Consider the following 14284-nt stretch of genomic DNA (forward strand, 5'->3'; position numbering starts at 1 on the left):
TTCCAGTCGTTCCCGACAATGGCGCCCACTGGTTTGGTCGGGGCGCCAACTTCGCAGACCACCCCTCTCTTGGGAGCCGGACCGCTGGCCCAGCCGACACCCTCCCCAGTGCCCCATCTAATTCGAATTGACCGCCCCAAAACCCAGCGTGGGGGGTCAATTGTGCCCCTCCCCAGGAGTCTCATACTGAGCGTGGGGTGTGTGTGTTTGAGAGAGAGAGAATCATAGACCTTTACAGCACAGAAGGAGGCCATTTCGGCCCATCGTGTCCGCGCTGGCCGACCAAGAGCTACCCAGCCTAATCCCACTTTCCAGCTCTGGGTCCGTAGCCCTGTAGGTTACAGCACTTCAAGTGCACATCCAAATGTGGTGAGGGTTTCTGCCTCTACCACCCTTTCCGGCCGTGAGTTCCACCCCAGACCCCCACCACCCTCTGGGTGAAGAAATTTCCCCTCAAATCCCCTCTAAACCTCCCCCCAATTACTTTCAATCTATGCCCCCTGGTTGTCGACCCCTCTGCTCATACAGTGGGCAGGGTGCGAGAGAGGAGTGTTATAATGGGAGTTTTATTGCTTTTTTATTCGTTCCTGGGATATGGGCGTCGCTGGCAAGGCCGGCATTTATTGGCCATCCCCCTAATCGCCCCTTGAGAAGGTGGTAGTGAGCCTCCTTCTTGAACCGCTGCAGTCCGTGTGGTGAAGGTGCTCCCACAGTGCTGTTAGGGAGGGAGTTCCAGGATTGTGACCCAGCGACGATGGAGGAACGGCCGATATATTCCCAAGTCGGGATGGTGTGTGACTGGGAGGGGAACGTGGAGGGGGTGGTGTTCCCATGCGCCTGCTGCCCTTGTCCCTCGAGGCGGGTAGAGGTGGCGGGTTTGGGAGGTGCTGCCGAAGAAGCCTTGGCGAGTTGCCGCGGTGCATCTTGTAGACGGTGCACACTGCAGCCACGGTGCGCCGGTGGTGGAGGGAGTGAGTGTTGGAGGTGGTGGAGGGAGTGAGTGTTGGAGGTGGTGGAGGGAGTGAGTGTTGGAGGTGGTGGAGGGAGTGAGTGTTGGAGGTGGTGGAGGGAGTGAGTGTTGGAGGTGGTGGAGAGAGTGAGTGTTGGAGGTGGTGGAGGGAGTGAGTGTTGAAGGTGGTGGGGAGCGTGGCCCATCGAGCGGCCTGCTTTGACTACCCTCTTATACGGAGGGTGTGAGAGATATACAACTGTGAGTCATATACACCATGTTGTCCCGTCTCCGCCCCCTGCCTCAGCTCATCCGCTGCTGAAACCCTCATCCGTGCCTTTGTTACCTCCAGACTTGACTATTCCAACGCACTCCTGGCCGGCCTCCCACATTCTACCCGACGTAAACTAGAGGTGATCCAAAACTCGGCTGCCCCCGTGTCCTAACTCGCACCGAGTCCCGCTCACCCATCACCCCCTCTGCTCACTGCCCCGTGTCCTAACTCACACCCAGTCCCGCTCACCCATCACCCCCTGTGCTCACTGACCCGTGTCCTAACTCGCACCCAGTCCCACTCACCCATCACCCTGTGCTCACTGACCCCGTGTCCTAACTCGCACTGAGTCTCGCTCACCCATCACCCCCTGTGCTCGCTGACCCCGTGTCCTAACTCGCACCCAGTCCCGCTCACCCATCACCCCCTGTGCTCACTGACCCCGTGTCCTAACTCTCACCGAGTCCCGCTCACCCATCACCCCCTGTGCTCGCTGACCCCGTGTCCTAACTCGCACCCAGTCCCGCTCACCCATCACCCCCTGTGCTCACTGACCCCGTGTCCTAACTCACACCCAGTCCCGCTCACCCATCACCCCCTGTGCTCACTGACCCGTGTCCTAACTTGCACCCAGTCCCACTCACCCATCACCCTGTGCTCACTGACCCCGTGTCCTAACTCGCACTGAGTCTCGCTCACCCATCACCCCCTGTGCTCACTGCCCCTGTGTCCTAACTCGCACTGAGTCTCGCTCACCCATCACCCCCTGTGCTCACTGCCCCGTGTCCTAACTCGCACCGAGTCCCGCTCACCCATCACCCCCTGTGCTCGCTGACCCCGTGTCCTAACTCGCACCCAGTCCCGCTCACCCATCACCCCCTGTGCTCACTGACCCCGTGTCCTAACTCACACCGAGTCCCGCTCACCCATCACCCCCTGTGCTCGCTGACCCCGTGTCCTAACTCGCACCCAGTCCCGCTCACCCATCACCCCCTGTGCTCACTGACCCCGTGTCCTAACTCACACCGAGTCCCGCTCACCCATCACCCCCTGTGCTCACTGACCCCGTGTCCTAACTCACACCCAGTCCCGCTCACCCATCACCCCCTGTGCTCACTGACCCCGTGTCCTAACTCACACCCAGTCCCACTCACCCATCACCCCCTGTGCTCACTGACCCCGTGTCCTAACTCACACCCAGTCCCGCTCACCCATCACCCCCTGTGCTCACTGACCCCGTGTCCTAACTCACACCCAGTCCCACTCACCCATCACTCCCTGTGCTCACTGACCTACATTGGCTCCCAGTTAAGCAACGCCTCGATTTCAAAATTCTCATCCTTCTTTACAAATCCCTCTAAGGCCTCCTCGTCCCCTCCCTATCTCTGCAACCTCCTCCAGCCCCTACACCCCTCCCTATCTCTGTAACCTCCTCCAGCCCCTACACCCCTCCCTATCTCTGTAACCCTCTCCAGCCCCTACACCCCTCCCTAACTCTGTAACCCCCTCCAGCCCCCTACACCCCTTCCTATCTCTGTAACCTCCTCCAGCCCCGACACCCCTCCCTATCTCTGTAACCCCCTCCAGCCCCCTACACCCCTCCCTATCTCTGTAACCTCCTCCAGCCCCTACACCCCTCCCTATCTCTGTAACCTCCTCCAGCCCCTACACCCCTCCCTATCTCTGTAACCCCCTCCAGCCCCCTACACCCCTCCCTATCTCTGTAACCTCCTCCAGCCCCCTACACCCCTCCCTATCTCTGTAACCTCCTCCAGCCCCTGCACCCCTCCCTATCTCTGTAACCCCCTCCAGCCCCCTACACCCCTCCCTATCTCTGTAACCTCCTCCAGCCCCCTACACCCCTCCCTATCTCTGTAACCTCCTCCAGCCCCCTACACCCCTCCCTATCTCTGTAACCTCCTCCAGCCCCTACACCCCTCCCCAACTCTCTAACCCCTTCTAGCCCCCTACACCCCTCCCTATCTCTGTAACCCCTTCCAGCCCCCTACACCCCTCCCTATCTCTGTAACCCCTTCCAGCCCCCTACACCCCTCCCTATCTCTGTAACCTCCTCCAGCCCCTACACCCCTCCCTATCTCTGTAACCTCCTCCAGCCCCTACACCCCTCCCTATCTCTGTAACCTCCTCCAGCCCCTACACCCCTCCCTGTCTCTGTAACCTCCAGCCCCTACACCCCTCCCTATCTCTGTAACCTCCTCCAGCCCCTACACCCCTCCCTATCTCTGTAACCCTCTCCAGCCCCTACACCCCTCCCTAACTCTGTAACCCCCTCCAGCCCCCTACACCCCTCCCTATCTCTGTAACCTCCTCCAGCCCCTACACCCCTCCCTATCCCTGTAACCCCCTCCAGCCCCTACACCCCTCCCTATCTCTGTAACCCTCTCCAGCCCCTACACCCCTCCCTAACTCTGTAACCCCCTCCAGCCCCCTACACCCCTCCCTATCTCTGTAACCTCCTCCAGCCCCTACACCCCTCCCCAACTCTCTAACCCCTTCTAGCCCCCTACACCCCTCCCTATCTCTGTAACCCCTTCCAGCTCCCTACACCCCTCCCTATCTCTGTAACCCCTTCCAGCCCCTACACCCCTCCCTATCTCTGTAACCTCCTCCAGCCCCTACACCCCTCCCTATCTCTCTAACCCCTTCCAGCCCCCTACACCCCTCCCTGTCTCTGTAACCTCCAGCCCCTACACCCCTCCCTATCTCTGTAACCTCCTCCAGCCCCTACACCCCTCCCTATCTCTCTAACCCCTTCCAGCCCCCTACACCCCTCCCTATCTCTGTAACCTCCTCCAGCCTCCTACACCCCTCCCTATCTCTGTAACCTCCTCCAGCCCCACAACCCCCCAAGATGTCTGCACTCCTCTAATTCTGCCCTCCTGAGCATCCCTGATTATAATCGCTCCACCATCGGTGGCCGTGCCTTCTGTGGCCAAGAGCTCGCTCCCTAAATCTCTCCGCCTCTATTTCCTCCTTTAAGACTCCTTAAAACCTACCTCTATGACCAAGCTTCCTGCGCTAATTTCTCCTTGAGGCTCAGAACTTTACCTTTTAACGCTCCTGTGAGGCGCCTGGTGCTATATAAATGCACGTTGTTGCTGTAACCTGTGTTGTACGTCTCTCTCGCCTACCCTCACCTCCTCTCTTGCAGCTTTGCGACGGGCTCTAAGGTTGCTCTGAAGTACATGACCCCGGTTATTCTGATGGTCTTTGTTCTGGCACTCTACCTTCATGCTCAACAAGTGGAATCCACAGCAAGGCTTGACTTCCTCTGGAAACTGCAGGTAGTTAAATCTTCCTTCGCATTCTGTCGGGACTGGGGGGAGCATCATCACGTCTGGCATATTTACAATATACATCAATGATTTGGACGAAGGAATTGAGTGTAATATCTCTAAGTTTGCAGATGACACTAAGCTGGGTGGCGGTGTGAGCTGTGAGGGGGATGCTAAGAGGCTGCAGGGTGACTTGGACAGGTTAGGTGAGTGGGCAAATGCATGGCAGATGCAGTATAATGTGGATAAATGTGAGGTTATCCACTTTGGTGGCAAAAACAGGAAGGCAGAATATTATCTGAATGGTGACAGATTAGGAAAAGGGGAGGTGCAACGAGACCTGAGGGTCATGGTACATCAGTCATTGAAAGTTGGCATGCAGGTACAGCAGGCGGTGAAGAAGGCAAATGGCATGTTGGCCTTCATAGCGAGAGGATTTGAGTATGGGAGCAGGGAGGTCTTACTGCAGTTGTACAGGGCCTTGGTGAGGCCACACCTGGAATATTGTGTTCAGTTTTGGTCTCCTAATCTGAGGAAGGACATTCTTGCTATTGAGGGAGTGCAGCGAAGGTTCACCAGACTGATTCCCGGGATGGTGGGACTGACATATGAAGAAAGACTGGATCGATTAGGCTTATATTCACTGGAATTTAGAAGAATGAGAGGGGATCTCATAGAAACATATAAAATTCTGCCGGGATTGAACAGGTTAGATGCAGGAAGAATGTTCCCGATGTTGGGAAAGTCCAGAACCAGGGGTCACAGTCTAAGGATAAGGGGTAAGCCATTTAGGACCGAGATGAGGAGAAACTTCTTCACTCAGAGAGTGGTGAACCTGTGGAATTCTCTATCACAGAAAGTTGTTGAGGCCAGTTCGTTGGATATATTCAAAAGGGAGTTAGATGTGGCCCTTACGGCTAAAGGGATCAGGGGGTATGGAGAGAAAGCAGGAATGGGGTACTGAAGTTGCATGATCAGCCGTGATCTTATTGAATGGTGGTGCAGGCTCGAAGGGCCGAATGGCCAACTCCTGCACCTATTTTCTATGTTTCTATGAAACTAGCAAGAAATATAAAAACAGAGGGAGAGATTAGGTCGACTGGGCCTGTATTCACTGGAGTTTAGAAGAATGAGTGGGGATCTCACTGAAAGGTATAAAATTCTGACGGGATTGGACAGACTGGATGTGGGGAGGATGTTTCCCCGGGGGCTGGGAAGTCTAGAACAAGGGGTCACACAGTCTCAGGATACGGGGGAGGAAATTTAGGACCGAGATGAGGAGAAATGTTTTCACTCCGAGGGAGGTGAACCTGTGGAATTCTCTACCACAGAAGGCTGTGGAGACCAAGTCACTGAATATATTTAAGAGGGAGACAGATAGATTTCTAGACACAAAAGGCATCAAGGGGTATGGGGAGAAAGGGGGAATATGGTGTTGAGATAGAGGATCAGCCATGATCATGTTGAATGGTGGTGCAGGCTCGAAGGGCCGAATGGCCTACTTTCTATGTTTCTACAAGTATGTAAAAAGGAAGAGAGTAACAAAACTAAACATTGGTCCCTTAGAGGCTGAGACGGGAGAAATTATTATGGTGAATAAGGAAATGGCGCAAACGTTAAACAAATATGTTGTATTTGTCTTCTCATTCGAAGATGCAGAGTGCATACCTAAAATGGTAGGGAACCAAGGCTGTAATGAGGGTGAGGAACTGAATGTCATTAATATAAGTAGAGAAAAAGTACTAGAGAAACTATTGGGACTAAAAGTTGACAAATCCTCTAGGCCTGACGACCGACATCCTAGGAATATAAAAGAGCTGGATGCATTGGTTACGATCTTTCAAAATTCCCTCGATCCTAGAACAATCCCAGTGGATTGGAAGGTTGCAATTATAACACCACTATTCAAGAAAGGAAAGAGAGAGAAAACAGGGAACTTCAGGCCAGTAAGCCTGACATCAGTCGTCGGAAAAATGCTGGAAATAGAATCAGGGCACTTCGATAATCATAACGTGATTAGGCAGAGTCAACACGGTTTTATGAAAGGGAAATCGTGTCTGACAAATTTATTGGAGTTTTTTGAAGATGTAAGAGTGGATAAGGGGGAACCAGTGGATGGAGTATATTTGGATTTCTGGAAGGCATTCGATAAGGTGACACATACACCAGATAAGGGCTCATGGGATTGGAGATAATGGCCCCAAGTTTCCACATGATTTGCTCCTGATTTTTAGGAGCAACTGGTGTCGAACGGATGTATCTTAGAAGTCGGAATTCTCGTCATTTAGTTTGCTCCAGTTCGAGTCAGTTAGAACAGTTTCACTTTGGAACAGAATTTTTTTTTCAAAAGGGGGCGTGTCCGGCCACTTACGCCTGTTTTCAAAGTTTTGTCAGTGGAAACTTACTCCAAACTAACTTAGAATGGAGTAAGTGAAGATTTTTGTACGCTCGAAAAAACCTTGTCTACACTTTAGAAAATCAGGCGTAGGTTACAAATCAGGCGTAGGGAATGGGGGGAGGGGGGGTTTAAAGGGAAGTTTACAAACATTAAACACTTCAGTTTTACAAATAAAGAGCCATCATCAATAATAAATGATAAATACATCAATAAATCAACCAATAAATCAATCAAAAAAAATTAATAACAAATTTTTTTTTTAAAAGATCAATAAATAAAACATTTTCTACTTACCGACTGCAACACCGGGAGCCCTCCAACAGCGTCCTGGGATTCCCCCCCCCCCCCCAGTGTGTCTCTGTCAGTGTCTATCTCTCTGTCTGTCTATGTGTGTCTCTCATTCTCTGTCTGTCAGTGTCTGTGTTTCTGACAGTGAGGGGAGGGGGAGGAGGGGCGTAGAGGGAGAGAGGGAGGGAGCAGAGGGAGGGAAGGGGGAGAAGGGGGAGGGATGGGGGAGCAGAGGGAGGGAAGGGGGAGAAGGGGGAGAGAGGGGGGGAAGGGGGAGGGATGGGGGAGCAGAGGGAGGGAAGGGGGAGAGAGGGGGGAAGGGAGGGAAGGGGAGAAGGGGGAGGGATGGGGGAGCAGAGGGAGGGAAGGGGGAGAAGGGGGAGGGGAGGAGAAGGGGGGGGAAGAAGGGGGAGGATAAAGGGGAGAAGGGGGAGAAAGGAGATGGGGGGGGGAAAGGAGATGGGCAGGGGGAAGGAGATGGGGGAGGGAGGCTGAACGGACCGGGCCCGAGACTTCGGGCAGGGCCCGTCCCCAGCATCAGATTTACAGGTAGGTGGCGTTGGGTCGGGTCGGGGGGTGTGGTGTGGTGGGAGGGAGCGAGGGAGGTTCGGGTCGGGGGGAGGGAGGGAGAGGGAGGTCAGGTCGGGGGGAGGGAGGTCAGGTCAGTCCAGTCCGGGGGCGGGGGAGAAAGCGGGAGTCGGGTCAGGTCCGGTCCGGAGGCGGGAGGCGGGAGTCGAGCCGGGTCGGCAGGAAGCAGGAGCTGGCCGTGGGAGGAGCCCCAGTGAGGCCATTGGGCCAGGGCTAGGGGCTGCGTGCTTCGGGCCCCTCCCATACAGTTTCGGGCGCCTGGAGCTACTGCACATGCGCGCCCACTGTAGCGCGCATGTGCAGAGGTCCCGGCACTGTTTTCAGCGCAGGGACCTGGCCCCGCCCCCTACAGCTCCTGCTGCGCTGCGCCGAGGGCCAGAGGACCTGCAGGGAGCCGGAGAATACGGAGGTTTTTTTTAGGCGCACTTTGTGGCGCGAAAAACGGACGTCCAGGTCGGGACTGCGCCGTTCTAGGCGCGGCTCGAAACTTGGGCCCAATGTATTAGCATGGACAGAGGATTGGTTAACGGAGTGAAAACAGAGAGTAGGGATAAATGGGTCTTTTTCAGGTTGGCAGGGTGTAACTGGTGGCAGGGATCAGTGCTGGGGCCTCAGCTATTTACAATCTCTATTAATGACCTCGACGAAGGGACCAAGTGTAATGTATCCAGGTTTGCTGACGATACAAAGCTCGGTGGGCCAGTAAGCTGTGAGGAGAACACAGAGTGTTTGGAAAGGGATATAGATAGACTGAGTGAGTGGGCAGTGAGATGGCAGATGGAGTTCAATGTGGGGAAACATGAAGTTAGTCACTTGGGTAGAAAGAATATAAAATCAGAATATTTTTTAAATGGTTATGTATACAATAAAGGTTCACACTGAGTACTATTTAACTAAGCAAGGTACAACCTTGCTTTTGCTTTATTTTGGCCCAAAGTGCCTGACTCACAACATGGCTGGCCTTTTATACCAGAGCAGCACCATGTGCGTGCTGCTCAATGGCCTCCAGCAATGGCACCATCTGGTGGCTACAAACAGCATGTACTTACATGACAGTGAGAAACGTTTAAATGTTGGTGCTGAGAGAGATTCGGGTGCCCCTTGTGCAAGAAACACAGAAAGTTACCCTGCAGGTACCGCACGCAGTAAGGAAGGCCAATGTTGGCCTTTATTGCCAGGGGGGTTGGGGTATAAGAGTAAGGAAGGCTTGCTACAACTTTACAGGGCCTTGGTGAGACCACACCTGGAGTACTGCGTGCAGTTCTGGTCTCCTTATCTAAGGAAGGATATACTTGCCTTGGAGAGGGTACAATGGAGGTTCACCAGACTGATTCCTGGGATGAGAAGGATTCTCTGAACTCCACTTTCCCGCCCGATCCCTCGATTCTCTTAATATCGAAAACTCTATCGATCTCAGCCTTGAATATACTCAAGGACTGAGCCTCCACAGCCCTCTGGGGCAGAGAATTCCAAAGATTCACCCCCCTCTGAGTGAAGAAATTCCTCCTCATCTCAGTCCTAAATGGCCGACCCCTTATCCTGAGACTGTGTGACCCCTGGTTCTAGACTCCCCAGCCCGGGGGGAAACACCCTCTCAGCATCTACCCTGTCAATTCCCCTCAGAATCTGGTCTGTTTCAATGGGATCACCTCTCATTCTTCTAAACTCCAGAGAGTATGGGCCCAGTCTGCTCAATCTTTCCTCATAGGACAATCCCCCCATCCCAGGAATCAGTCTGGTGAGCCTTCGCTGCACTCCCTCTATGGCAAGTATATCCTTCCTTAGGTAAGCAGACCGACACTGTACACAATACTCCAGGTATGGTCTCACCAGGGCCCTGTATAACTGCAGTAAGACATCTTTACTCTTATACTCAAACCCTCCTGTAATAAAGGCCAACATACCATTTGCTCGAATCACTTGCTGTACCTGCAGGTTAACTTTCAGTGATTGGTGTACAAGGACAGCCAGGTCCCTCTGTACACCGACATTTCACAATCTCTCACCGTTTACAAAATACTCTGCTTTTCGAGTTTACCGACCAAAGTGGATAACTTCACAGTTCCCCACATTATATTCCATTTGCCACGTTCTTGCCCATTCACTGAGCCCGTCTCTATCCCCTTGAAGCCTCTTTGCATCCTCCTCACAGCTTAACATTCCCACCGTTTTAGAAACATAGAAAATAGGTGCAGGAGTAGGCCATTCGGCCCTTCGAGCCTGCACCACCATTCAATAAGATCATGGCTGATCATTCACCTCAGTACCCCTTTGCTGCTTTCTCTCCATACCCCTTGATCCCTTCAGCCGTAAGGGCCACATCTAACTCCCTCTTGAATATATCCAATGAACTGGCCTCAACAACTCTCTGCGGCAGGGAATTCCACAGGTTCACAACTCTCTGAGTGAAGAAGTTTTCGAGAGGCTCCTTAAAACCTTCCTCTTTGGACAAGCTTGTCCCTAACATCTCCCCATTATTGAAACAGCTAGGTTTTTACAAGAACTTTATGGTCATTTTCATTAACTTTAGAACATAAGAACATAAGAATTAGAAACAGGAGTAGGCCATCTAGCCCCTCGAGCCTGCTCCGCCATTCAACAAGATCATGGCTGATCTGGCCGTGGACTCAGCTCCACTTACCCGCCCGCTCCCCGTAACCCTTAATTCCCTTATTGGTTAAAAATCTATCTATCTGTGACTTGAAAACATTCAATGAGCTAGCCTCAACTGCTTCCCTGGGCAGAGAATTCCACAGATTCACAACCCTCTGGGAGAAGAAATTCCTTCTCAGCTCGGTTTTAAATTGGCTCCACCGTATTTTGAGGCTGTGCCCCCTAGTTCTAGTCTCCCCGACCAGTGGAAACAACCTCTCTGCCTCTATCTTGTCTATCCCTTTCATGATTTTAAATGTTTCTATAAGATCACCCCTCATCCTTCTGAACTCCAACGAGTAAAGACCCAGTCTACTCAATCTATCATCATAAGGTAACCCCCTCATCTCCGGAATCAGCCGAGTGAATCGTCTCTGTACCCCCTCCAAAGCTAGTACATCCTTCCTTAAGTAAGGTGACCAAAACTGCACGCAGTACTCCAGGTGCGGCCTCACCAATACCCTGTACAGTTGCAGCAGGACCTCCCTGCTTTTGTACTCCATCCCTCTCGCAATGAAGGCCAACATTCCATTCACCTTCCTGATTACCTGCTGCACCTGCAAACTAACTTTTTGGGATTCATGCACAAGGACCCCCAGGTCCCTCTGCACCTCAGCATGTTGTAATTTCTCCCCATTCAAATAATATTCCCTTTTACTGTTTCTTTTCCCCAAGGTGGATGACCTCACATTTTCCGACATTGTATTCCATCTGCCAAACCTTAGCCCATTCGCTTAACCTATCTAAATCTCTTTGCAGCCTCTCTGTGTCCTCTACATAACCCGCTTTCCCACTAATCTTTGTGTCATCTGCAAATTTTGTTACACTACACTCTGTCCCCTCTTCCAGGTCATCTATGTATATTGTAAACAGTTGTGGTCCCAGCACCGATCCCTGTGGCACACCACTAACCACCGATTTCCAACCCGAAAAGGACCCATTTATCCCGACTCTCTGCTTTCTATTCGCCAGCCAATTCTCTATCCATGCTAATACATTTCCCCTGACTCCGCGTACCTTTATCTTCTGCAGTAACCTTTTGTGTGGCACCTTATTGAATGCCTTTTGGAAATCTAAATACACCACATCCATCGGTACACCTCTATCCACCATGCTCGGTATATCCTCAAAGAATTCCAGTAAATTAGTTAAACATGATTTCCCCTTCATGAATCCATGTTGCGTCTGCTTGATTGCACTATTCCTATCTAGATGTCCCACTATTTCTTCCTTAATGATAGTTTCAAGCATTTTCCCCACTACAGATGTTAAACTAACCGGCCTATAGTTACCTGCCTTTTGCCTGCCCCCTTTTTTGAACAGAGGCGTTACATTAGCTGCTTTCCAATCTGCTGGTACCTCCCCAGAGTCCAGAGAATTTTGGTAGATTATAACAAATGCATCTGCTATAACTTCCGCCATCTCTTTTAATACCCTGGGATGCATTTCATCCGGACCAGGGGACTTGTCCACCTTGAGTCCCATTAGCCTGTCCAGCACTACCCCCCTAGTGATGGTGATTGTCTCAAGGTCCTCCCTTCCCACATTCCCGTGACCGGCAATTGTTGGCATGGTTTCTGTGTCTTCCACTGTGAAGACCGAAAAAAAATCATTGTTTAAGGTCTCAGCCATTTCCACATTTCCCATTATTAAATCCCCCTTCTCATCTTCTAAGGAACCAGTTATAGTTCCAGTTTCTTGTTAAACTGAATAGTTACGTTGGAGCTATGGTGGGATTTGAACGTGTATTGTTCGGCCTCTGGCTGGTCCGGTAAAATAACCACTACGTTACTGTGTCAGTTGGACCAACAGTTTAGAAAATGTGAATTCAAGTCCTGATTTCTGTTTTCAGTGGACTTTTCAGCAACTCAACTGAACTTCCTCATGCTATACTGGGCTGATGTGCCTTGAAGTAACATCCAAGGTTTATTTTAGCGGCAGTACAAATGACACCACCTTCCTTTCAACTCTTCCCACATCCCTAATGGGCTGAAAGTCCTAGCTTTTCCGATCTGTCGAGATTTCTCCGTACAGATCGCACGCACCCCCGGGAGGAGGATGTCCGGGCGGGAGCGAAGAGATTGGTTTGTTTGCCCAACTCATGTCCTTCAAACTCTTACACCAGCTTAAAGCGGGCGTGTAGCTCACTTTTACCAGTGTTAAAAGTTTCACAACACATAAAAATGTAATTTAATCATTCATTTTTATGTTTAAAAACCCTGCCCTTTAAGGCAAGTTTATTTTTAACCCCATTAAAACACGCAAATTCCAAAAAATATATTTTTTTTCTGAAGTATTTAATTACATTTAGTCTGAAGGTGTTTCCAGTAATTGAAGATGCTGTGTTTCGGTGTTTGAGGAGGGCTTCTCATTGGTGCGAATGGAAGTCGCACAAATGGAGCTCCGATTGATCACTGAGAATACTGGATAGTGATTGGTTGTCCAGGCCCACGTGATCCAGTTAAAGATCCAGTCTGAACGGGAGGACACTTTGTGCCCGAGTATCCCATGGTTTCTGAAATGAGCTTCCGGCCACATATCCCGCAGCATAACTAAACCCGCCTGTTTCCCCCCTCTGTAACATCGCCCGTCTCCGCCCCCTGCCTCAGCTCTTCAGCTGCTGAAACCCTCACCCATGCCTTTGTTACCTCCAGACTTGACTATTCCAACACACTCCTGGCTGGCCTCCCACATTCTACCCGACGTAAACTAGAGGTGATCCAAAACTCGGCTGCCCCCGTGTCCTAACTCGCACCGAGTCCCGCTCACCCATCACCCCCTGTGCTCGCTGACCCAGTGTCCTAACTCGCACCCAGTCCCGCTCACCCATCACCTCCTCTGCTCGCTGCCTCGTGTCCTAACTCGCACCGAGTCCCACTCACCCATCACCTCCTCTGCTCGTTGCCTCGTGTCCTAACTCGCACCCAGTCCCGCTCACCCATCACCTCCTCTGCTCACTGACCCCGTGTCCTAACTCGAACCGAGTCCCGCTCATCCATCACCCCCTGTGCTCAGACCCCATGTCCTAACTCGCACCGAGTCCCACTCACCCATCACCCCCTGTGCTCACTGCCCCGTGTCCTAACTCGCACTGAGTCCCACTCACCCATCATCCCTTGTGCTCACTGACCCCGTGTCCTAACTCACACTGAGTCCCACTCACCCATCACCCCCTGTGCTCACTGCCCCGTGTCCTAACTCGCACCGAGTCCCACTCACCCATCACCCCTTGAGCTCACTGCCCCCGTGTCCTAACTCGCACCGAGTCCCACTCACCCATCACCCCCTGTGCTCCCTGACCCGTGTCCTAACTCGCACCCAGTCCCGCTCACCCATCACCCCCTGTGCTCACTGCCCCGTGTCCTAACTCACACTGAGTCCCACTCACCCATCACCCCCTGTGCTCACTGACCCGTGTCCTAACTCGCACCCAGTCCCACTCACCCATCACCCCCTGTGCTCACTGCCCCGTGTCCTAACTCGCACCCAGTCCCACTCACCCATCACCCACTGTGCTCACTGTCCCCGTGTCCTAACTCGCACCGAGTCCCACTCACCCATCACCCTCTGTGCTCACTGCCCCCGTGTCCTAACTCACACCCAGTCCCACTCACCCATCACCCCCTGTGCTCACTGACCTACATTGGCTCCTGGTTAAGCAACGCCTCGATTTCAAAATTCTCATCCTTCGTTTACAAATCCCTCCATGGCCTCCTCACCCCTCCCTATCTCTGTAACCTCCTCCAGCCCCTACACCCCTCCCTATCTCTGTAACCCCCTCCAGCCCCTACACCCCTCCCTATCTCTGTAACCCCCTCCAGCTCCTACACCCCTCCCTA

The 14284-nt window shown here is 52.4% G+C and overlaps 1 protein-coding gene across 1 annotated transcript in view; it reads left to right on the plus strand.

The window, feature by feature from the left end:
• Positions 1–14284, plus strand: part of LOC139244008 (adenylate cyclase type 5-like) — a gene marked incomplete at both ends in the record, with an annotated part of 34706 nt that overhangs the window by 18967 nt on the left and 1455 nt on the right. The window contains one exon of the mRNA XM_070870944.1: positions 4396–4528. Coding sequence (XP_070727045.1) covers positions 4396–4528 — 133 coding nt within the window. The remainder of the gene's footprint in view (positions 1–4395; positions 4529–14284) is intronic.

The sequence above is a fragment of the Pristiophorus japonicus genome, unplaced genomic scaffold (assembly GCF_044704955.1).
Source record: "Pristiophorus japonicus isolate sPriJap1 unplaced genomic scaffold, sPriJap1.hap1 HAP1_SCAFFOLD_1989, whole genome shotgun sequence".
Lineage (NCBI taxonomy): Eukaryota > Metazoa > Chordata > Chondrichthyes > Pristiophoridae > Pristiophorus > Pristiophorus japonicus.